The sequence below is a fragment of the Balaenoptera ricei genome, chromosome 5, assembly GCF_028023285.1.
Source record: "Balaenoptera ricei isolate mBalRic1 chromosome 5, mBalRic1.hap2, whole genome shotgun sequence".
NCBI classification, from domain to species: domain Eukaryota; kingdom Metazoa; phylum Chordata; class Mammalia; order Artiodactyla; family Balaenopteridae; genus Balaenoptera; species Balaenoptera ricei.
In genome coordinates, this window is record NC_082643.1 from 36,583,222 (window position 1) to 36,609,608 (window position 26,387).

Genomic DNA, 26,387 nt, shown 5'->3' on the forward strand with positions numbered 1-26,387 from the left:
TTATCTCATGTTAACAAATGATTCATCATAACTAGATTTTATACTTCATTGGGAAGATGTTCTTTGCATTCTGCCCTCCAGTTACTTTAAAGAATTGTATGTTCATGCAAAATCTGTCCATTTTAGGTTCTGTTTAAGGTATTGAACAAGATAATTACAGTTTCTTCTAGCTCTAAAATTCTCGATTCTATTGCACTATTCACTTCCAGTCATAGTTTTTTAGTATAATATTTTATAAACATAATTATGGTAAATATAAATATATAGTAGAAAATAAATGCATGTTTTTCATCTTTCAACTCTTTTAAACAGAAAGATGTATTTCAATTAAAAGACATGGAGAAGATTGCTCCCAAAGAAAAAGGCATTAGTAAGTATCAAAAAATGTGCCAGAATGTTTTGGTAAATACCCGTCATCTTTCCTGCAACAGTCTTTCACTTCATGGAAACGTAAATTTCTAGAGATGAAGAATGTTTATAAAAGTCCCTATATAGGACTTCCCTGGTGGCGCAGTGGTTAAGAATCCGCCTGCCAATGCAGGGGACACAGGTTCAATCCCTGGTCCGGGAAGATCCCACATGCCACAGAGCAACTAAGCCTGTGTGCCACAACTACTGAGCCTGCACTCTAGAGCCCGTGAGCCACAACTGCTGAGCCCATGTGCCACAACTACTGAACCCCATGCACCTAGACCCCGTGCTCCACAACAAGAGAAGCCACCGCAATGAGAAGCCTGTGCATGGCAACAGAGAGTAGCCCCCGCTCACCACAACTAGAGAAAGCCCACGTGCAACAACAAAGACTCAACACAGCTAAAAATAAAATAAATAAATTAAAAAAAAAAAAAAAGTCCCTGTATAATGTTTCTGGGCCATGACCATGATTCTTGTGTTTGAAGTATCTGCTCTAGTGAAACTAAAGTGGAATATGCATGCATGCCTGTGTGCGTGCACACATACGTATACATACACACAATTATACACATGTATTTATTTATGGGTATAATTTACTTCAAAAGAAGTAAAAACTTCATGTATGTTCTGGTATTTGTTAAATGTGGTTTACATAGCGTATTAGTTTTCTACAGCTGCTGTAACAAATTACCATAAACTTAATTTCTACTTCACACAGTAGAAATTTATTTTCTCATAGTTCTGGAGGCCAGAAGTCTAAAATCAAGGTGTTGGCAGGGTTGGTTCCTTCTGGAAGCTCTGAGGGAAAATCCATTTTATGCTTCTCTCCTAGCTTCTGGTGGCTGCCCACAGTGCTTGGCTTATAGACACATCATTCTAATCTCTGCCTCTGCCTTCACATGGCCTTCCCCATTTTTTTTTCCTCCTCTTCTGTGTCTTATAAGGGCACGTGTTATTGGATTTGGGACCCACCCTAAATCCAGGATGATTTTATCATGAGGTCCTTAATTACCTCTCTATAGAACCTTTTCCAAAGTAAGGTCACATTCACAGGTTCTGGGGGTTATCTTTTGAGGGGTCACTACATATGATACATATTTTTTTAAACCTTACTTTCTGATTATATAAGCTATACATGTTATTTTAGCAGATTTGGAAATTATAAAGAATATAATAAAAATAAAAGTTGTTCATAATCCCTCTATTCTGAGATCACTACTGTTAACATTTTGGTGTATTTTGATATCTTATTCTTAGGTTCTGTTTATCTGTGTTTGTATGTATCTGTCCATTTCTCTGAGAGGGAACCATGCTGCATGTACAGTTTTGTGTTCGTGTATTTTTCCATATACCATCATATCATCTACACTTTCCTATGTCATTTGCTTTAAAAAAAATGACTTACAACATCTACATCTCCTAATGTTTCATTCTGTGGCCACCCACTGTGCCATAATTTGTTTAGCCCATTAGCTATTGTTGACCATCTAGGTTGTTACCAAATTTTGCTGCTAAAATTAATGTGTAATTAACATGCCATCCATAAATTTTTTCTAAGACTTATTTTTTAGAGTATTTTTAGGTTCACAGCAAAATTGAGAGGAAGGCACAGTATTTCTCCTGTACTTCCTGCCCCCACACATGCATAACTTCCCCTATTATCAACATCATTTACCATCGTACATTTGTTACAGTTGACAAACCTGCATGGACACATCATAATCACACTAAGTCCATAATTTACATTAGTATTCACTCTTAGTGTTGTACATTCTATGGGTTTGGACATAAAGTATAATGACATGGATCCATCATTATGGTGTCATTATGGTATCATACAGCATATTTTCACTGCCCTAAAAATCCTCTGTGCTCCTCCACCTATTCACCCCTTCCTCTCCCCCTGCTGTAAACTTTTTTCCACATCTCATATTACTTCATTAGGAAATGTCCCCAGAAATAGAATAGAAAAAGAGACTTGTCTAGTTTTAGGCTTTTTATGTGTGTTCTCAAATTGCCTTCAGGAAAGGCTATTATACCCAAGTTTGTTTCTCAGAACTATTTTCATTTTTAGAATTCTTTGACATTTCATTTCAGTTTGTACTTCTTTATAAATGAGGTTGAATGTTTTGCATTTGGTGTAGACTTTATTTTTTTATTTATTAAATCTTTAATAGATTTTATTAAATTGGGGGATCTGCTCTAGGAAAAATTAAAATGGACTTTAAAATACGGATAATTTCTTGGTATAGTTTTACTTAATAGAAAGTAAGAATGGTTTATAATTTCAAACATTTGTGAAATATGACTTTGTATTTTTACATGCTATTTTAAAAACTCTTTTCTGATATTTAATCTTACCCCTAGCCATAACATCCAATATATTTATGTATTTATTGTTTAATTTTACCTAGTAGTTTTGTTTTAGTTTCCTTAGCAAGAAAGGTAATACATGTTCATTGTTGGAAAAAAATACGAAAAATAAGCAAAAAGAAGGAAATAAGAATTGCCTCTTAACCTTAATTCAAGATAACTACTGTCACATAAGTGCATACTGTCTTTTAACTTACTTTTCTATATATTACATTTTGGATGTATATATATCCAGGCCATTAAATATTTTATAACATAAATTTAATGAATGCATTGTATATCATTACAAAAAGAATACTTTTGAGTCCCATTATTGTACTGATTTCTAGGGTTTTGCTATTGAAAACAGTGCTTTGACAAGCATCCTTATACATATCCATCATTATTTTCTTTAGCTGAATTTATAAAAGTGAAATTTCTGTATAAGAGATATGCATAGACCTAAGGTTTTAGGTACATATTGATACATTTTTCCACCCATGTTGAGAGTACCCATTTCCCTGAACCCTTTATTACAATTTTTAGTGTTTTAAATTTGGTAGTCAAGAAATTGTATCTCATGCTTTATTTTGCATTTCTTCAATTATTAGTGGGTTTGAACATTTTTCTTGTTTATTGACGATATTATTACAAATATCGTACATTTTAAAAAATATTTATTTAATTTATTTATTTTTTTGGCTGTGTCGGGTCTTAGTTGCAGCATGTGGGCTCTTCGTTGTGGCGCGTGGGCTTCTCTCTAGTGTGGCGTGCAGGTTTTCTCTCTCTAGTTGTGGTGCGTGGGCTTCAGGGCGCGTGTGCTCTAGTTTGCGGCACGCAGGCTCTCTAGTTGAGGCGCGCGAACTCAGTAGTTGTGGCACGGGCTTAGTTGCCCCCGGCATGTGGGATCTTAGTTCCCCAACCAGGGATTGAACCCGCATCCCCCCTGCATTGGAAGGCGGATTCTTTACCACTGGACCACCAGGGAAGTCCCTGACCATACATATTTTATAGATGCCCATTGATGTATTTTATTTTTCTGTTGGAGTATTTGTCTTCTTTTGTTATTATTTTTAAAAGCTCCTTATTTATTAACTTACTGACTCAATCTGTAATATTTATTGCAAGTGTTTCCCCAGTTATTGGCCTTTTAATTTGATTTATGATGTGTCTTAATATGAAGTCTTTAAAAAATTATCTCTCCTAGCTGCTATGTCAGTAAAAGAAGTCCTTCAGAGCTTGGTTGATGATGGTATGGTTGACTGTGAGAGAATTGGAACATCTAATTATTATTGGGCTTTTCCAAGTAAAGCTCTTCACGCCAGGAAACGTAAGCTGGAGGTTCTGGAATCTCAGGTACGCCACCACAATTTAAAATAATAGATTTGCTTTGTAAGAAAGAAATTTGTTTTACTTAATCCTCTTTCATTTAGTGGCTTCTGTTAAATTTTTAACATGCATTGTGGTACCATGACAATAACCCCATAACCAAGGTGGCTACTAAGTGACTAATGGGCAGGATACACTGGACAAAGGGATGACTCACGTCCCATGTGGTATGAAGCAGGAAGGTGCAACGTTTCATCATGCTGCTCAGAATGGCATGCAATTTAAAACTTATGAATTGTTTATTTCTGGAGTTTTCCATCTAATATTCTCAGACTGTGATTGACCACAGGTAACTGAAACCGTGGAATCTGAAACCACAGATGAAGGGACTACTATATAGGCAAGGAATGAAACTTTAGGGAAAGGGGCTGTGGACTTGTTTTGGGGTGAAGGGAGAAAGAATCCCGATTTTTCTGGTAGATAACAAGAACAGGAAAAGTTAATCAACAATAGTAAAGTAAATTAATTTCTCTCTGTTTAGAGGTTATATGAGATTGTGTTTCTTCACAGGAAAATCCTCCTGAAACACCACTTTTTAAAATGATGCTCCTGGGTTTAAGAAGGTTCAACTTTATGGGGAGTCTTCTTTCAGTCAGTGTTCTTAATTACAAGCAACACAAACTAACTCTGGCTGACATTAGCAGAAAAGAAATTTATTGAAAGATATAAGATAGACTTGCAGAATCATGGGGAAGGGTGGACACACAGTTCTAAAAGTAGGCAGGAACTGAGGGAAGATACACAGCCAGAACACACCATGAAGCCTTTCTGATGAGGATACTGGTGCATCAAACACTGCACCGAACTCTGTTGACATTGCTGACCTCAGAAGATAACTCCACTGGCACTCCTGGCTGAAGAACCAGATGTTGTTGCCACCAAAATAAAACAAACAAATAAAAAACCACCAAGAAACTTCTGTACCAGCTCACAATTCTGGAGGTACATGAGACTAGCCAAGCCTTGGCCATGTGCCCACACTCTAGTTATCAGGGGAACTGGGGAAGTAAATAATTGGGGTTTCTAGTTTCTATGGTGGGAGGTAGCTGCCTCCTTTTGGTGCCTGCAATTCGCCAAAATAGGAAGGGGGTTTGGATGCTCCCATGATAGATACATACCCACAAAATAAATCAAGAGAAAAAACTGAAAAAGAACACAGGATTTGAAGTCAAAATAACAACAACAGATTTATTGGATACTTACTTTCCTCTGTGTGCCAGATACTGTTCTAGGCATTTCGAATCCATTAGCGAACAAAGAATGGAAGCAGGAAACCAGGTAGTTAAGTTCTTGGAATCATCCAGCTATGAAGTAATGGTGGTTTGAACCAAGGTCATAACAGCCCACCTACACCCCCTCAGCCCTAGGCAACCACTAATTTACTTTCTGTCTCTAGATTTCCTTGTTCTGGACATTTCATATGAATGGAATCACATAATATGTGTCTTTCTTGACTTGCTTCTTTTCATTTAGCATAATGTTTTCATGGTTCATCCATGCTGTAATATGTATCCGTATTTCATTCCTTTTTACGGCCAAATAATATTCCATTATTTGGATATACCACATTTTGTTTGTCTCCTCATCAATTGATGGCCATTTATGTTATTTCCACCTTTTGACTGTTATGAATAATGCTGCTATAAAATTTCATGTACAAGTTTTTATGTGGACATATGTTTTTATTTCTCTTGGGAATTTCTGGGTCATATGATAACATTATATTTCATTGATTGAAGAACTTCCAGACTGTTTTCTAAAGTGGCTGCACCATTTTGCATTCCTACCAGTAGTGTATGAGGGTTCCAGTTTCATCACATCCTCACCAAAACTTGTTGTTACCTGACTTTTTGATTCCAACCATCCTAGTGGGTTTGAAGTGGTATCTCATTATGGTTATGACTTTCATTTCCCTTATGACTAATCATGAGCATCTTTTCATATGTTTACTGGCCATTTGTATATCTTCCTTAGAGAAATGCCCATTCAGATCCTTTGCCCATGTCTCATCTCTTAAACATGATGCTGCATTTTTAAAATTATTATTAGAGTATCATTGATTTATAATGTTGTGTTAGTTTCAGGTGTACAGCAAAGTGATTCAGTTATATGTGTGTTTGTGTGTGTGTGTGTGTGTGTGTGTGTATTCTTTTTCAGATTCTTTTCCATTACAGTTTATTATAAGATATTGAATATAGTTCCCTGTGCTATACAGTAGGAGCTTGTTGCATATCTATGATGATGCATTTTTTTTCCTTGCTAGGAAACAACATGCATATTCATCACTCAGGATTTTTTTTTAAACTTAGTTATGCAATTAAAAGCTTTATACAGGGTAATTTATTTTTAGGCCTTGTTACATTTTCCTGTCTTCATGATTTTTTGTTCTTGCTTTTATCCCCTTTGAGAATTCTCTTGTCTTTCCTTTCTCCCTAGCCAGTTCTAAACATCTCCCCTCAGAAACCTTCTCAAGCTCCCATAGCTTACTGTGTTCTTGCCCTTCTATAAACTCCTGCAATATTTTTAGTTTTACCATAAATAAAATGTATGACTTTGGCAAATACTGCTGGTTGCCTGTCTAATAAACATTGCCCCCTTCTTCATTACTAACAAAACATTTACTATGCTGAGGGAGCAGTGTGTCTTGCTAAAAAATGTTTATCTTCCCAGATTCCCTTGCATCTAAGAATGGCAGTGGGAAACACTTTTGATGAATGAGATGTAAGTGGAAGACTAGCTTGAGGTTTCTGAGAAAATGTTCACTTTCCTGATAAGGCAAAACCCCTTCTTCTTTTCTGTGATATGGACATGAGATCATATTGTGACACTAAGGTAACAAGTGTTAGGATGAAGACGTTCCCTAAGAATGGCCAGGCCTGGATTAAAAGGGCTTGGGTCTCTGGTGGCATTTTGACACACTGCACTAGCCTTGGACTGCCTTACCTCTGGACTTCATATTGCATAAGAAAATTAAGCCCCCATTTAATGTAGTTTTAGTCAAATACTCTCTTTGTATTCTAAAAGTATATATCCAAAATGGATAAATTTGCTTTGAAGACTTTTTTTATATAAATGTGACTTAGATCTTATATTAGTTATCTATTGCTGGAACAGAACTGCATACCCCAAAACTTCATGGCTTAAAGAAACAAACATTTGTATCTCACAGTTTCTGTGGATCAGGTTTAGTTAGGCTCAAAGTCTCACATGAGGCTGTAGTCAAACTGTTGGCCAGGGCCGCATTCTCATCAGAAGGCTCATCTGGGAGAAGATTTACTTCTGAACTCAATCTTAATGGTTATTGGATTTAGTTCCCTACAGGCTATGGGGCTGAGGTCTTCAGTTCCTGGAAGGTTATTGGACTGATGGCCTTAATTCCTTGATAGCTTTTAGCCAGCTGCCTCCCTCATTCCTTATATCATGGGCTTCTCCATAGGACAGCTCACAATGTGGCAGCTGCCTTTCCTCAGAGGAAATGTGTGTGGAGAGTCCAAGACAGAAGCCACAGGGTTTTTTGTATCTTAATCTTGGAAATGACATCCTATCACCTCTGCCTCATTCCATTCCCTAGCAACAAATCATTAAATTTAGTTCACATTCAAGGAAAGATTATACATGGGCATAAATACCAAGAGGCAAGGATCATTGGGACCATCTTAAAGGATACGTATCACAGATTTTTCATTCTTTTTACTTCCCAAATGTATAAATCTTATCTTTTTGATTATTTTTTGAAAAATAGCTTTATTGAGGAATAATTGACATACCAAAATTGCTCATATTTAAAGTTTATATACTGATAAGTTTTGACATATATATACATCCATGGAACAATCACCACCATCAAGATAAGGAACATACCCATCACCCCTAAAATTTTCTTCATTCCCCTTTTTAATCTTTGTCTCCTGCCCACTGCCCTCCCCCACCCCCAACACACACACACACACACACACACACACACACACACACACACACACTGCTTCCCTTGCCCCCATCCCCAGGCAACCACTGATTTGCCTTCTGCCATTATACATTAGTTTATATTTCCTAGAATTTTATATTAAGGGAATCATGCAGTATATACTCTATTTCCTGGCTTCTTATACTTAGCATAACTAAGATGTATCCATGTTGCTGTATATGTTACTCATGCATTTTTATTGCTGAGTGGTATTTTGTTGTATAGATATACAACAGTTGTTTACCTGTTGATGGACATTTGGGGGTTTTGTTTGTTTTAGTTTGGAGTTATTATAAATAAAGCTTCTATGAATATTCGTATATGTCTTTGTATGAACATATGTTTTCATTTATATTGTGTAAATACCTAGGGACGGAATGGCTGGATCATATGGTAGGTGTGTATATAACTTTTTAAGAGATTGCCAAGACTGTTTTCCAAAGTGCCTGTGCCATTTTAGATTCCTACCAACAGTGTATGAGAGTTCTGGTCTCTCCACATCCTCATTAATACTTGGTATGATACCCATTCTAATAAGTATGTAGTGATATCTTGTGGTTTTAGTTTCCATTTCCCCCGGTGACTAACAATGTTGAGTATTTTGCATGTGTTCATTTGTCATCCATATATCTTCATTGATGAAGTGTCTCTATACAGATCTTTTGCCTTTTTTTAAATCTATATGTTTGTTTGTTTTTTTTTAAATTAATTAATTAACTTATTTATTTATTTTATTTATGGCTGTGTTGGGTCTTTGTTTCTGTGTGAGGACTTTCTCTAGTTGTGGCAAGCGGGGGCCACTCTTCATCGCGATGCACGGGCCTCTCACTTTCGTGGCCTCTCCCGCTACGGAGCACAGGCTCAAGACGTGCAGGCTCAGTAATTGTGGCTCACGGGCCTAGCTGCTCTGCGGCATGTGGGATCTTCCCAGACCAGGGCTCGAACCCGTGTCCCCTGCATTAGCAGGCAGATTCTCAACCACTGCACCACCAGGGAAGCCCTATATGTTTGTTTTTATTATTACGTTTAGATAGTTCTTTGCACGTTCTGGGTACAAATCCTTTATCAGATAAATGCTTTCCAAATGTTTTCTCCCAGTCAGTGATTCGTTTTTTCATTTTCTTAACTGTGTTTAGGAGAGTTGAAGTTTTAAGTTTTAGGGAAGTCCAGTTTATTAACTTGTTTCTTTATGGTTGGTGTTTCTGGTATGGTTTCTTACCTTCTTCCAGACAGTTATTCATGCCTGAAACTAGCCATAACAGGTGCTGATTAAGCATTTCTTTTTTGACTTAAACCAGAGATAATCTGGCCAAATGTACGCATTTCATTTCTTCGCCTCTGGATTTAACGTAATCTCTATTTAGCAAGTGAAGGAGTTTGGCATAAAAAGTAAGCAAGAGATTCTTGCTAGGGTAGTGAATCTGTTTTTAATAAGTGAACTTAATATCACTGTTTATTTATTCTGAATGAGGGATAAGATGTTCTGATTAGTTACTGTCAATATACTCCTTTCCCTACTGGTCTAAGAGTTGGCTTCCAGTGTGCTTTGTGACATACTCCTATCCTCACAGCCCCATTTAAAAGCTGGAGGTCAAAGCTTAATCTCACACACTTGCTCAGAAGTCACAGTTCAAGTCATAGGCAGTAGGTCCTATACCTTCTGTTCTCAGCACTGCAGAGTGAGATTTTGATGTGTCGTTCATAAAAGATTTATATCATTTGGCATTTGCTATAAATATTAAAAAAAACACACACACACAAAAACTCAGTACCGAGAAGCAGGAAGAACTACAGTACTGCAGCCTGTGGAACACAAACCACATTCACAGAAAGATAGACAAGATGAAAAGGCAGAGGGCTATGTACCACATGAAGGAACGAGATAAACCCCAGAAAAACAACTAAATGAAGTGGAGATAGGCAACCTTCCAGAAAAAGAATTCAGAACAACGATAGTGAAGATAATCCAGGACCTCGGAAAAAGAATGGAGGCAGAGATCGAGAAGATGCAAGAAATGTTTAACAAAGACCTAGAAGAATTAAAGAACAAACAAACAGAGATGAACAATACAATAACTGAAATGAAAAATACACTAGAAGGAATCAATAGCAGAATAACTGAGGCAGAAGAACAGATAAGTGACCTGGAAGACAGAATGGTGGAATTCACTGCTGCGGAGCAGAATAAAAAAAAGAATGAAAAGAAATGAAGACAGCCTAAGAGACCTCTGGGACAACATTAAACACAACAACATTCGCATCATAGGGGTCCCAGAAGGAGAAGAGAGAGAGAAAGGACCCGAGAAAATCTTTGAAGAGATTATAGCTGAAAACTTCCCTAACATGGGAAAGGAAATAGCCACCCAAGTCCAGGAAGTGCAGAGAGTCCCATACAGGATAAACCCAAGGAGAAACATGCCAAGACACATAGGAATCAAATTGGCAAAAATTAAAGACAAACAAAAATTATTGAAATCAGCAAGAGAAAAACAACAAATAACATACAGGGGAACTCCCATAAGGTTAACAGCTGATTTCTCAGCAGAAATTCTACAAGCCAGAAGGGAGTGGCATGATATACTTAAAGTGATGAAAGGGAAGAACCTACAACCAAGATTACTCTACCCGGCAAGGATCTCATTTAGATTTGATGGAGAAATCAAAAGCTTTACAGACAAGCAAAAGCTAAGAGAATTCAACACCACCAAACCAGCTCTACAACAAATGCTAAAGGAACTTCTCTAAGTGGGAAACACAAGAGAAGAAAAGGACCTACAAAAAAACCCCAAAACAATTAAGAAAATGGTCATAGGAACATACATATCGATAATTACCTTAAAGATGAATGGATTAAATGCTCCAACCAAAGGACACAGACTCGCTGAATGGATACAAAAACAAGATTCATACATCTGCTGTCCACAAGAGACCCACTTCAGACCTAGGGACACATACAGACTGAAAATGAGGGGATGGAAAAAGATATTCCATGCAAATGGAAATCAAAAGAAAGCTGGAGTAGCAATACTCATATCAGATAAAACAGACTTTAAAATAAACAATGTTACAACAGACAAGGAAGGACACTACATAATGATCAAGGGATCAATCCAAGAAGAAGATATAACAATTATAAATATATATGCACCCAACATAGGAGCACCTCAATACATAAGGCAACTGCTAACAGCTATAAAAGAGGAAATCGACAGTAACACAATAATAGTGGGGGACTTTGACACCTCACTTACACCAATGGACAGATTATCCAAGATGAAAATACATAAGGAAACAGAAGCTTTAAATGACACAATAGACCAGATAGATTTAATTGATATTTATAGGACATTCCATCCCCAAACAGCAGATTACACTTTCTTCTTAAGTGCGCACGGAACATTCTCCAGGATAGATCACATCTTGGGTGACAAGCCTCAGTAAATTTAAGAAAATTGAAATCATATCAAGCACCTTTTCTGACCACAATGCTATGAGATTAGAAATGAATTACAGGGGAAAAAATGCGAGAAACACGAACACATGAAGGCTAAACAATACGTTACTAAATAACCAAGAGATCACTGAAGAAATCAAAGAGGAAATCAAAACATACCTAGAGACAAATGACAATGAAAACACGATGATCCAAAACCTATGGGATGCAGCAAAGCAGTTCTAAGAGGGAAGTTTATAGCTATACAAGCCTACCTCAAGAAACAAGAAAAATCTCAAATAAACAATCTAGCCGTGCACCTAAAGGAACTAGAGAAAGGAGAACAAACAAAACCCAAAGTTAGCAGAAGGAAAGAAATCATAAAGATCAGAGCAGAAATAAATGAAATAGAAACAAAGAAAACAATAACAAAGATCAATAAAACTAAAAGCTGGTTCTTTGAGAAGATAAACAAAATTGATAAGCCATTAGCCAGACTCATCAAGAAAAAGAGGGAGAGGACTCAAATCAATAAAATTAGAAATGAAAAAGGAGAAGTTACAACAGACACCACAGAAATACAAAGCATCCTAAGAGACTACTACAAGCAACTCTATGCCAATAAAATGGACAACCTGGAAGAAATGGACAAATTCTTAGAAAGGTATAACTTTCCAAGACTGAAGCAGGAAGAAATAGAAAATATGAACACACCAATCACAAGTAATGAAATTGAAACTGTGATTAAAAATCTTCCAACAAACAAAAGTCCAGGACCAGATGGCTTCACAGGTGAATTCTATCAAACATTTAGAGAAGAGCTAACACCCATCCTTCTCAAATGCTTCTAAAAAATTGCAGAGGAAGGAACACTCCCGAACTCATTCTATGAGGCCACCATCACCCTGATACCAAAACCAGACAGAGATACTACAAAAAAAGAAAATTACAGACCAATATCTCTGATGAATATAGATGCAGAACTCCTCGACAAAATACTAGCAAACAGAATCCAACAACACATTAAAAGGATCATACACCATGATCAAGTGAAATTTATCCCAGGGATGCAAGGATTCTTCAATATACGCAAATCAATCAATGTCATACACCATATTAACAAATTGAAGAATAAAAACCATATGATCATCTCAATAGATGCAGAAAAAGCTTTTGACAAAATTCAACACCCATTTATGATAAAAACTCTCCAGAAAGTGGGCATGGGGGAACCTACCTCAACATAGTAAAGGCCATATACGACAAACACACAGCAGACATCATTCTCAATGGTGAAAAAACTGAAAGCATTTCCTCTAAGATCAGGAACAAGACAAGGATGTCCACTCTCACCACTATTATTCAACATAGTTTTGGAAGTCCTACCCACAGCAATCAGAGAAGAAAAAGAAATAAAAGGAATACAAATTGGAACAGAAGAAGTAAAACTGTCACTGTTTGCAGATGACATGGTACTCTACATAGAGAATCCTAAAGATGCCACCAGAAAACTACTAGAGCTGGTCAATGAATTTGGTAAAGTTGCAGGATACAAAATTAATGCACAGAAATCTCTTGCATTCCTATACACTGATGATGAAAAATCTGAAAGAGAAATTAAGGAAACACTCCCATTTACCATTGCAACAAAAAGAATAAAATACCTAGGAATAGATCTGCCCAGAGAGACAAAAGACCTGTATGCAGGAAACTATAAGACACTGATGAAAGAAATTAAAGATGATACCAACAGATGGAGAGATATACCATGTTCTTGGATTGGAAGAATCAATATTGTGAAAATGACTATACTACCCAAAGCAATCTACAGATTCAATGCAATCCCTATCAAATTACCAATGGTATTTTTTACAGAACTAGAACAAATCATCTTAAAATTTGTATGGAGACACAAAAGACCCCGAACAGCCAAAGCAGTCTTGAGGGAACAAAACGGATCTGGAGGAATCAGACTCCCTGACTTCAGACTATACTACAAAGCTACAGTAATCAAGACAATATGGTACTGGCACAAAAACAGAAACATAGATAAATGCAACAAGATAGAAAGCCCAGAGATAAACCCACACACCTATGGTCAACTAATCTATGACAAAGGAGGCAAGGATATACAATGGAGAAAAGACAGTCTCTTCAATAAGTGGTGCTGGGAAAACTGGACAGCTACATGTAAAAGAATGAAATTAGAATACTCTCTAACACCATACACAAAAATAAACTCAAAATGGATTCGAAACCTAAATGTAAGACCGGACACTATAAAATTCTTAGAGGAAAACATAGGAAGAACACTCTTTGGCATAAATCACAGCAAGATCTTTTTTGATCCACCTCCTAGAGTAATGGAAATAAAAAGAAGAATAAACAAATGGGACCTAATGAAACTTCAAAGCTTTTGCACAGCAAAGGAAACCATAAACATAAAAAGACAACTCTCAGAATGGGAGAAAATATTTGCAAACGAATCAACAGAGAAAGGATTAATCTCCAAAATATATAAACAGCTCACGCAGCTCAATATTAAAGAAACAAACACCCTAATCCAAAAGTGGGCAGAAGACCTAAATAGACATTTCTTCAAAGAAGACATACAGATGGCCAAGAAGCACATGAAAAGCTGCTCAACATCACTAATTATTAGAGAAATGCAAATCAAAACTACAATGAATTATCACCTCACACCAGTTTGAATGGGCATCATCAGAAAATCTGAAAACAACAAATGCTGGAGAGGGTGTGGAGGAAAGGGAACCCTCTTGCACTGTTGGTGGGAATGTAAACTGATACAGCCACTGTAAAGAACAGTATGGAGGTTCCTTCAAAAACTAAAAATAGAATTACCATATGATCCAACAATCCCACTACTGGGCATATACCCAGAGAAAACGATAATTCAAAAAGACGCATGCACCCCAATGTTCATTGCAGCCAGGTCATGGAAGCAACCTAAATGCCCATCGACAGATGAATGGATAAAGAAGTTGTGGTACATATATACAATGGAATATTACTCAGCCATAAAAAGGAACGAAATTTGGTCATTTGTTGAGACGTGGATGGATCTAGAGACTGTCATACAGAGTGAAGTAAGTCAGAAAGAGAAAAACAAATATCGTATATTAACGCATATATGTGGAACCTAGAAAAATGGTACAGATGAACCAGTTTGCAGGGCAGAAATTGAGACAGATGTAGAGGACAAACATATGGACACCAAGGGGGGAAAGCGGCGGGGGGGGGGTGGGGGTGGGGTTGTGCTGAATTGGGCGATTGGGATTGACATGTATACACTGATGTGTATAAAATGGATGACTAATAAGGACCTGCTGTATAAAAAATAAAATAAAATTCAAGAAAAAACTCAGTACCATTTCACCAACCTAAACCTACTTTATTCTCTCACTGAAATTTGAGAGGAATGTCAGTATCATACTATGCCCCTCAACCATGGCTTTGAGGGGTGCTCATCATTTTAGAGAAGCAATATGGCTTAATGGGAAGAGAAGTAGTTAGAAATCAAACATGGATTGAAATCACAGTTTCACTTTTTACTAGTTGTAAGGATCTTGGAAAATTTCTTAAGCTCTTTGAAACCTTTAAAGTTTCCCAATTTGTAAAAAAAAGATTATAGCTACTTCAAAGGGTTGAGTAGATTAAGTGGTATATGTAAAGTGCCGGTGTACATAGGCACTCAGTTATGTAGTGGCTGGAGATTTGACTAAATTATTACTCACCCAGGAGTATATACTGTAAGTTTATTTGTTCAGTTAGAACAAATATTTGAGGGTCCACTATGTGCAAAACATTTTACCAGATACTGGAGGTAATTCAAAAAAGTAGAAATCAAGATCCATGCTTTATTAAGAAAGAACCTGTAACCTGTGCTGAAGATAAGATATATACACATGAAATAGTAAAATGAAGAGTGAAAAGTGTTATATGGCTGACTGCCTGAATGAGTGATAGAGATTAAAAATGCTGCAAGAGATGGTGGGATTTATATAAAGATAGAAGTCACTCAGTTAATTTTGAATTGAAGCAGATTCCAAATTCAAGTGTACTGAAAGATCAGTTTGTTCAGCATATTGCCAAAGTAAAATGTTAACTTCTTTTGAGTTTCTTGTTAATTACTTCCAGATTAGAGAGAGGGAGGTCTTAATTTTTTTTTTTCCGTATCATTCTGTTCTGCTTTGCTTCTGCCAGTGATTCCAATTATGTACAGGAATGTACTTGTCTCTTGAGAATGGGCATTCTTGTAGCAAGTCTGAAAATTAAATCAAGAAACTTTTTTTTTTCTCTCTTGCCTTTAGGTTGTATATGTTGATCATTATTAAAGACAGTCTAAAAAGCCTCATGGTTATAATTTATGTTTCTCTTTAACATTTTCTAAGATAGCAAATAAGCCATCAACTGTGTGTGGATTGTATTAACTGCTTCTACAGATATTCACTGTGTGCCTCTGTACATGCTTGGTGCTAAGATCTTTGAGCAATATAAAAATAATAGAATATGTGTTTCATGTTGAGATAATTTATACTTTACTTGGTAAGGGAAGATAAATACCTTACGTAGTTAATTAACTTTTAATGAAAAGATGTTAATTAGCTTTTATGAAAAAAAGTCTATATAGTTAAGGGAGACTTCTTAGAAATGATTATTTTGAGCTGAAAGTTGCCTAGATTTAGATGGATGGAGGAAATTACTGAGGGGAACAGAGGGAGCCACTGATGCTGTTGTTGGTAACGGTAGCCAGAATTTACTGAGCAGTCAGCCAGGGACAGTTTTAAGAGTTTATCTTAGTCCATTCAGGCTGCTGTAACAAAATACCACAGATTTGGTAGCTTATAAACAACAGACATTTATTTCTCATGGTTCTGGAGGCTGGAAGTGAATGAGAATTAGAGGAAACAAAAGATGTGAAGTTAGTCTTGATAACAGTCCACTGATTCAGAGAGTTTCATTAGTGCTGCAGCAAGTCTATGTAGCAGTTTTTAACTGATTTTTTTAATTTAAAGGGTCAGAATTACGGAAATCATACTCTTTGTTTTCTTGCTCTGCTGAGATCTTCCTTAGTTCTTCACCAAGTTCTGGTTTGCAACCTATTTATTACTAGTGGAAGGTAGTTTGGGGGACAGATTTTCTAGGAGTCGGGTTATGATACATTTTGAAATCCACACTGAGTCGGATTTCAGACACAGTGTATGGGTTTTGGGAGCCACTAATAGATTCTCAGGATAATTTAAAAAAACCTTTTTACCAGTTTTTAGAAATGAGTACAGATCTTCCTCCACTTACAGTGGGGTTATGTCCAGTAACCCCATGGGAAGTTGACTATGGCAAGTCAAAAATGCATTTAATACACCTAACCCACCGAACATCATAGCTTAGCCTAGCCTACCTTATAAGGGCTCAGAACACCTACATTAGCCTACAGTTGGGCAAAATCATCTGACACAAAGCCTATTTTATAGTAAAGTGTTGAATATCTCATGTAATTTATAAATACTGAAAGTGAAAAACAAGTGTTGTCTGGGTACAGAACGGTTGTAAGCATGTTGGTTGTTTACCCTGGTGATGGCGCGGCTGCCTGGGAGCTGCCGCTCACTGCTGCCCAGCATCAGCATCACGGGGAGTGTGTACTGCCTGTCACTAGCTGCGACAAGATCCAAATTCCAAGTACAATTTCTACTGAATGTGGATTGCTTTTGCACCATCATGAAGTTGTAAAATTGTAAGTCAAACCATCACAAGTTGGGAACCATCAGTATATGGAATTCTTTATTGGTAAAACTGAGTGGATAAAGAGTAAGGCCACTCTTGGGCTGTGTGGACAAGTTGAAATGTTTTTGAATAAAAATAGGCATTACCTCTATTGAAATTCATTCAATTCAGTAAATGTTTAGTGAATGCTTGCTATGGCAGGCATTGTGACTAATGAGAGGGATATAATGATAAATTAGGTAGTTCCTGTCCTCCAGGACTTCAGTCTAGTGAAGAGACACACATGTCAACAAATCTCTGCAATATGGTGTGATAATGTACAACATGGAAGAGGATGGCAGAGGGTGAAGGTTAGTTCTGCTGAGGAACGGCTTTACGGTTAAGGAAGGAGACATTTAAGTTCATTCTGGAAAGATGTATGGGAGTCCATAAGGGAGCTGAGGGTGAAGGGCATTCTGAGTACAGAGACCTGTATGTTAAGGCAGTGTAGCACAGTGGTTTAAGAGAGTGGACTCTAGACCCAGACTCTCTAGATTCAAATCCAACTTCTTCCATTTACTAGAAACCTCTTGTACCTCTGTTTTCTCATCTATAAAGTGGTCGTAATATTTCCTACTTCACAGGGTAGTTGTGACAATTAAATGTGTTGTATATAACTGCCTACAACAATGACTAATCCATAGTAAGTACTTTAGCTTTTGTTATTATATGCCAAGACCAGATAGATGTGTATAGACTACATAATGTATGAAAGAATCTTGAGTTGTTTTGTACCGCTCAATTGTGCGTGAGGGATGAATGAGCCAAAGCTAAATTGGTAGGCAGATCCTGATAATGAAGGGCTCTGTGTATCTAAGCTGAAGAATTTTGAGTAGGAAGTGAGACCATCAGAACCTTATTTTAGGAAGATGCTTCCGCTGGCAGTATGGAGGCCACATCAGGCGTGTGCACTGTGAAATTGCCCAGCTAGTCGTTGTCCCAGGCCCACTCTGCTCCAGAAAACAGAGGCAAGAGTGCTTCTTTGCACTTCCTGTGCCATGATGGTGTGGACAGTACCTGTGAGGCTGCTTCTTCCCAGGGTTCCAGACAGGAAGTGATAGGTTTTCTCTGTTCCTATACCCTCCAGGTTTTCTAGGGGCTCTGTAGTTGTACTCCTTTATCTGTATTTGTAGCTAATCTTACAATACCAGAGAGGGTAGATGAGGGCCCTTATCAGAAACCCTCAACAGTGTCTAATGTTCTTCCTTTCCTCTTAGACTCTCCTGTCTTCAGTTTGTCATTTGAAGAGGACAGAACAGGACTGGTTCTGGCCGGTCTTATATTTTTCTGACTTAAACCTAGACTTTGACTTTTGAAACAACAAAATGAAAAAAAACTCATGGTTCCTCTTTGTGCTATCATTGAAGTTTGTTCATGCTCTGTTAGAGCATTTATCACACTTGTCTTATTTACACATCTCCCTCTTGTATTGAGTGTGAGTGTCTCAAACTAAAAGCCATATTCAACTTTCTCTCCCCAAAACCTAGTACTAAATCCTGATGTAAAGTAGGCATTTAACCATGTAAACAAATGAATGAATGAACACATCAGACAACTGACCAGCTTCTAAACCATGTTCTTGTTAGCCTGAAAGTTGTATGTTTGATCAAGAATGCTTTTGTCTAAAAATAATGGAATATCTGACTAACAGTGGCTTAAATAAATGGAAGTTTATTTTTCTCACTTATAGTCTAGAGGTAGGTATCTGTTAATGTTGATCGGTGGTTTAGTGGTATGTCCGTATCTTTGTGGTCCTCTTGGCCTTTCCATCATGGTCATGAGATGGCTGCCACTGCTTCTCTTGTCATATCTGAAGGATAGTATGGAAGAGGGGAAAGGGAAGTTGCTGGAATGTCTGTCTTTGCAGGAAAACAAAAGCTTTCTCAGAGCTCTCCAACAGACTTTGGCTTACATCTATAGAGCGAAACAGTGTCACATCTCTCTGTAGAGGAGACTAGGAGTGGAAGTGGGTAAAAGGGAGGAAGGAGGTTGGGGATGGCTTAGATGAGTCAGTCAACCAAAAGGGTTGGCTGCAGGCGTAGTGTTATAAATAGGATGTTATTTTGTGAGAATATAAAGTTCTGTAACTGCAGCACGATTGATCAGATAAGTGTTTAATGGTTATGTAACCTGTTCCCTGTGAATACATGGGTTATACAGAAAGTGCGCTGCTTTATCGTTGATTTTTTCCCGTTTGGTTGTAGGGGTGATGCAGGGCATCAACAAAATAATATATGTGTTTTTATATTTCCTTGAAATAGGGAAATACTTGGCCAATATCTTATTTGTTGTATAGATAATCTCTTTTTTGCTATTTTTGCTGTACAAATATATTTTCATTGATATGTGTTCACATTTTGTCTGCTGAGATTTTTTAAATATCAGAGGCTCTTATTTATTTTAGAAATTTTAGTTTCTGCATTGAAAGGTTCTTCTTGATCAAAAATACCATTTTATTCTAATCCCTTGTTTCAAAGTATTAGTATTAGGGGACTTCCTTGGCGGTCCAGGGGTTAAGACTCTGTGCTTCCAATGCAGGGGGCACGGGTTTGATCCCTGGTCGAGGAACTAAGATCCCACATGCTGCACGGCACGGCCAAAAGCAAAACGAAACAAAGTATTAATATTAGCTAAGTATATGCTTTATAGCTCAAAATATAGTTTTTTTTCCCTTGGAGATGCCTCACTTGAAATTGTTCTGGACATTGTGTATTTGTATTTAGAATGTTAACAAATTTAATGTATTAGTATGATGCCCAGAGGAACAGGATTCTCAGTGAAAAACATAGGCTTTGGTATCCAGATGACCTGGATTAAACCAGCAATATTGCCATTTACTACCTGGTCAAATTACCTAATCTCTCTGGATCTCAGTTCCTTAATCTGTAAAGTGGCAATATCAAAACCTCCAATGAGGTCATGTATATACTGCATCCTCTACAGGCCTGGCTCTCTAAAGGCAGTCATTGGTAGCTATTATAACAGGTAAGTGACTCTTGACAGTGGAGAGTACACAGAGACTGTATGGCTTGTTGCATTTGTAGTTTGTTGCTCGTCATTGTTTTTATTTACGTGAAGAAAGAAAAAAGAAAATGAAGAAGAATGTGACAATTTTTTGAAGTGACATTACTTCTTTAGTTAGGATTATCAGGTTATGTTCAGTTTATTAAAATAAACTGATTTGTTTCTTAGAAGATAGTGCAACTTTCTCTCTCAAAAAGAGTTTTATATTTACCTCTCCCATGTCAAAGCTCCATATCCCTTTGTTAATGAGACAAGAATTACATTGTTTTCCTGTAGTAAGCCAGAGGCTCATCACCTAATGGCATAATCACATTATAAACTTCCATAATTACGCTTAACTAATGTTCCAAAATGGACTTTTCTTAGGAAATAAAACTGTGAGAAGTAATATACATCAAAATCAAGCCAGTTTTTCTCAGTGGAAGTTCTTTCTATCTTTATTGTATTGGATATTACCTCTTCAAATAATTTTCAATAAGGATTAAAAGTCACCACTAGACATTTTAATGATTCCATTCTTGATTTATAATTTTTAGTATCTCTTCCAGATAAGAAGGAACTTTTATTTTTGTAGCATTTGATATCACAAAGTTCACATATATATAAAAACGGTAAACAGTTGGCAACTTTTTATTTCTCCTTTTAATAAGCTAAATTACAAAGCTACTTCCTATTTGTAGTTCTTAAATAAAATTACCAGTTCTTTTTGGAGTTTTGATATTGCATTCTACTTGATGGAAAAGACTGAGAGCATCAGGTCTTAGCTTTTCAAACTTTCTCATATACAGATGTTCATTTATTTTTCTACTTCCCCTATCCCTACTTTCTTCACCAAGGCCACCTGTGCTTGATCACACCTATGGCAAGTCTGTGTGTTTTTCGTTGCTTCTTTCTTACCAGCTTACTCTTCCTTTCCTGGATTTTTCCAGTATCTGAATTTGAAATATCCTCAGATACTCACAGTGCTGAGAAAGTATCACCACACCTTCTGGCAGACTCTCATTTTCTGTCTGTCACTGTGACTCATGTGTTTATTTATTGAGCAGACTCTGGGCCAGGCACCATTCAGGGTGCTTGGGTCATGCATCAGTGAGCAAAACAGACAAAGATCCCTACCTTTGTGGAGCTCACATTCTAGTGGAGGGAGACAGACATCAAACAATAAACATCACTAAGCAAACTATGTATTGTATGAAAAAGTGGTGGGTATGTGAAAAAAAATTTTTAAGTAGTACTAGAGTTGGGGGGTGGAGTGCAGATTTAAAATAGAGTGGTCAGAGTAGACCTTGAGGAAGTGAGATTTGAAGGAGGAGAGGGAGTTAACCTGTGAATATATCTTGGGGAGAAACATCCAGAGAGAGATAATGTTTGGACAGAGAAAACAGCCAACACAAAGGCCTCAAGACACCAGCATACCCAGTAAGTTTAAGAAACGTCAAAGAGGCCAGTCTGGCTAGAGTAAGTATAAGTGAAAGGGAGTAGTAGAACTCAGAGCAGAGAGATAAAGTGGGAAGGTGGCCAGGCAGTGTAAGGCCATCCATGCTATCGCATGATTTTTATCCTGAGTAAAATGGAGAGCCATTTGGTCCTTCAGCAAGTTCTTGTGAAGTACACACCATACTTCAGCATGTACTGTGGCACCATGCTAGGTGCTAGAAATAAAAAGATTAAGACATAGCCCTGTCCTCAGTGAATTCATATTTTAGTGCAAAGACTAGACCATAAATAAATTGAACTAATTAATTAACGCGTGTTCAGCAAAAGAGAAACGAGCAGGCACTATTATAGAATGGAGAAGAGGTAGCAAATTCTGTTTTGCTTTTGATGCCTGCTGCCTCAGTTTCTTCTCTGGAATTTCGCTGCTTTTAGTGCCAACACTTAATGCTTTCATTGCCATTCTTCTGCCTTACTCTCTTCATAACCCCTTCCTTCTAACAGTTTTGATGAGGTTGACTGTCTCTTAGAGCTCTTTACTCTTGATAATTAATCTTTCTCTGACCATTCTGCTTTCGTTTACTACTGTTTTCTTCTCTCCACTTCATGTTCTTCAAGAATCATTCTAAAGGATGTTTTCTTCTCCATACTTACTCCCTTAGATCAGGGGTCCCCAACCCCCAGGCCACAGACCAGTACCGGTCCATGGCCTGTTAGGAACCAGGCAGCATAGGAACCAGGCAGCACAGCAGGAGGTGAGCAGCGGGCGAGCAAGCGATGCTTCCTATGTATTTACAGCCACTCCCCATCGCTCGCATTACCTCCTGAGCTCCACCTCCTGTCAGATCAGCAGTAGCATTAGATTCTCATAGGAACCTACTGTGAACTGCGCATGTGAGGGATCTAAGTTGCACACTCCTTATGAGAATCTAATGCTGGATGATCTGAGGTGGAGCTGAGGGGGTGATGCTATCGCTGGGGAGTGGCTGCATATACAGATTATCATTAGCAGAGAGGTTTGACTGCACAGAGGCCATAATAAATCAGTTGCTTGCACACATATCAAAACCCTATCAGTGGGCTTCCCTGGTGGCGCAGTGGTTGAGAATCTGCCTGCCAATGCAGGGGACACGGGTTCGAGCCCTGGTCTGGGAAGATCCCACATGCCACGGAGCAACTGGGCCTGTGAGCCACAACTACTGAGCTTGCGCGTCTGGAGCCTGTGCTCCGCAACAAGAGAGGCCACGATAGTGAGAGGCCCGCGCACCGCGATGAAGAGTGGTCCCCACTTGCCGCAACTAGAGGAAACCCTCGCACAGAAACGAAGACCCAACACAGCCAAAATAAATAAATAATAATTAAAAAAAAAAAAAACCCTATCAGTGAGTGGCAAGCGAAAACAAGCTCAGGGATCCCACAGATTCTGCATTATGGTGAGTTGTATAATTATTTCATTATATATTACAATGTAATAATAATAGAAATAAAGTGCACAATAAATGTAATGTGCTTGAATCATCCCGAAATGATCCCCCCTTCCCCTGGTCTGTGGAAAAATTGTCTGGTGCCAAAAAGGTTGGGGACCACTGATCTAGGCTGTGTTTTAGATTCATGACTCTATTGCTTCATTCCCATTTTATTTAAAAAAAATTTTTTTTTAATTTATTTAGTTTTGGCTGCGTTGGGTCTTCGTTGCTCTGCGTGGGCTTTCTCTAGTTGTGGTGAGCGGGGTCTACTCTTTGTTGTGGTGCGCAGGCTTCTCATTGCAGTGGCCTCCCCTGTTGCAGAGCATGGGCTACAGGCACACAGGCTTCAGTAGTTGTGGCATGTGAGCTCAGTAGTTGGGGCTCGCGGGCCCTAGAGCGCAGGCTTAGTAGTGTGGCACACGGGCCCAGTTGCTCCGTAGCATGTGGGATCCTCCTGGACCAGAGCTTGAACCCGTGTCCCCTGCATTGGCAGGTGGACTCTTAACCACTGCACCACCAGGGAAGCGCCCCATTTTATCTTTATTTTTATTGACTATATTCCTCATGCTGTACATTTCATCCCCATGACTCATTTATTTTGTAACTGGAAGTTTGTACCTCTTCATTTCCCTCACCTATTTCACTCGTCCCTCACCCGCTGCCCTCTGGCAATCACCTGTTTCTTCTCTGTATCTATGACTCTTTTTCTGTTTTGTTATATTTGTTCATTTGTTTTGTTTTTTAGATTCCACATATAAGTGAAATTATATGGTATTTGCCTTTCTCTGACTTATTTCATTTAGTATACCATCTGGATCCATCCATGTCATTGCAAATGGCAAGATTTCATTCTTTTTTGTGGGTGAGTAATATTCCTCTGTGTGTGTGTGTGTGTGTGTGTGTGTGTGTGTGTGGTGTGTGTGTGTGTGTGTGATCTTCTGTATTCATTCATCTATCGATGGTGGGCACTTAGGTTGTTTCGTATCTTGGCTATTGTGAATATCGCTGCAAAGAGCATAGGAATGCATATATCTTTTTGAATTAGTGATCTTGTTTTCTTTGGAAAAATACCCAGAAGCAAAATTGCTAGATCATATGGTAGTTCTAGTTTTAATTTTTTGAGGAACCTCCATACCCTTTTCCATTGTGGCTGCCCCAATTTACATTTCCACCAACAGTATACAAGGGTTCTCTTTTCTCTGCATCCTCACCAACACTTGTTATTTCTTGTCTTTTTGATGATAGCCATTCTGACAGGTCTGAGGTGATATCTCACTGCAGCTTTGATTTGCATTTCTCTAATGATTAGTGATATTGAACATCGTTTCATGTGTCTGTTGGCCATCTGTATATCTTCTTTGGAAAAAATATCTGTTCAGATCCTCTGCCCATTTTTTAATTGAATTGTTTGTTTTTTGATGTTAGATTGTATGAATTCTTTGTATAGTTTGGATAGTAACCCCTTATCAAATATATCATTTGTAAATATCTTGTCCCATTCAGTAGGTGGCCTTTTTGTTTTGTTGATAGTTTCCTTCACTGTGCAAAAGCTGTTTAGTTTGATGTAGTCCCGTTTGTTTACTTTTGCTTTTGTTTCCCTTGCCTGAGACATACCCAAAAAAAAAATCTTGCTAAGATCCATGTCAAAGAGCATATTGCCTGTGTTTTCTTTTGAGAGGTGTGTGATATCAGGTCTTACATCTAAGTCTTTAGTCCATTTTGAGTTTATTTTTGTATGTGGTGTGAGAAAGTTCTAGTTTGATTCTTGTACATGTAGCTGTCCAATTTTCCCACACCATTTATTGAAGAGTTGGCTTTTCTGCACTGTATATTCTTGCCTCCTTTGTTGTAGATTAATTGACCATAAGTGTGTCGATTCATTTCTGAGCTCTCTATTCTGTTCCATTGATCTATGTGTCTGTTTTTGTGCCAGTACCATACTGTTTTGATTACTGTAGCTTTGTAGTATAGTTTGAAATCAGGGTGCATGATACCTCTAGCTTCGTTCTTCTTTCTTTAGATTGTTTTGGTTATTTGGGGGTCTTCTGTGTTTCCATACAAATTTTGGAATTATTTGTTATAGTTTTGTGAAAATTGCCATTGGTATTTTGATAGTCTTGTCTTGAATCTGTAGATTGCCTTGGGTAGAATGGTCGTTTTAACAATATTCTTCTAATCCATGAGCACAGTATATTTTGTCTTTAATTTCTTTAGTCAGTGTTTTATAGTTTTCCAAGTAAAGGTCTTTATCTCCTTAGTTAGATTTATTCCTTGATGTTTTACACTTTTTGATGCAACTGTAAATGGTAATATTTTCTTAATTTCTCTTTCTGATAGTTCATTATTAGTGTATAGAAACACAACAGATACTTTATATTAGTTTTGTATCCTACAGCTTTACTGAATTATTTTATTAGTTCTAACAATTTTTTGGTGGAATGAAAGCTGTGAGAGTGAGCATTGTTGTCTTGTTCCTGATCTTGAAGGAAATGCTTTCAACTTATAATCATTGAGTATGATGTTGTCTGTAGGTTTGTCATATACGGCCTATATTATGTTGAAGTATGTTCCCTCTATACCCACTTTGTTGAGAGGGTTTTTTATCATAAATGGATGTTGAGTTTCGTCAAAAGCTTTTTTTTTTTGCATCTGTTTAGATGATCATATGATTTTTATTCAATTTGTTAATGTGGGGCTTCCCTGGTGGTGCAGTGGTTAAGAATCCAGCTGCCAGTGCAGGAGACATGGGTTCAAGCCCGGGTCTGGGAAGATCCCACATGCCGTGGAGCAACTAAGCCCGTGCACCACAACTACTGAGCCTGCGCTCTAGAGCCCGCATGCCACAACTACTGAAGCCCGCGTGCCATGACTACTGAAGCCCACGTGCCTAGAGACTGTGCTCTGCAACAAGAGAAGCCACCGCAATGAGAAGCCCATGCACCGCAACAAAGAGTAGCCTCCGCTCACCGCAACTAGAGAAAGCCCACACATGGCAACGAAGACCCAATGCAGCCGAAAATTAAAAAAATAAAATAAATTTTTTTAAAAAATAAAATAAAAAATTTGTTAATGTGGTGTATCACATTGACTGATTTGTGTATATCGAGCCATCCTTGCATTCCTGGGATAA

General features: G+C 37.8%; 1 protein-coding gene across 7 annotated transcripts in view; it reads left to right on the plus strand.

The window, feature by feature from the left end:
* TRIM2 (tripartite motif containing 2) overlaps positions 1 to 26,387 on the plus strand; it is a 260,093-nt gene that overhangs the window by 191,124 nt on the left and 42,582 nt on the right. For all 7 annotated transcript variants that reach the window (XM_059922630.1, XM_059922629.1, XM_059922627.1 and 4 more), the window contains 2 exons: positions 313 to 370; positions 3,974 to 4,122. In XM_059922630.1, the coding sequence (XP_059778613.1) occupies positions 313 to 370; positions 3,974 to 4,122 (207 nt within the window). The remainder of the gene's footprint in view (positions 1 to 312; positions 371 to 3,973; positions 4,123 to 26,387) is intronic.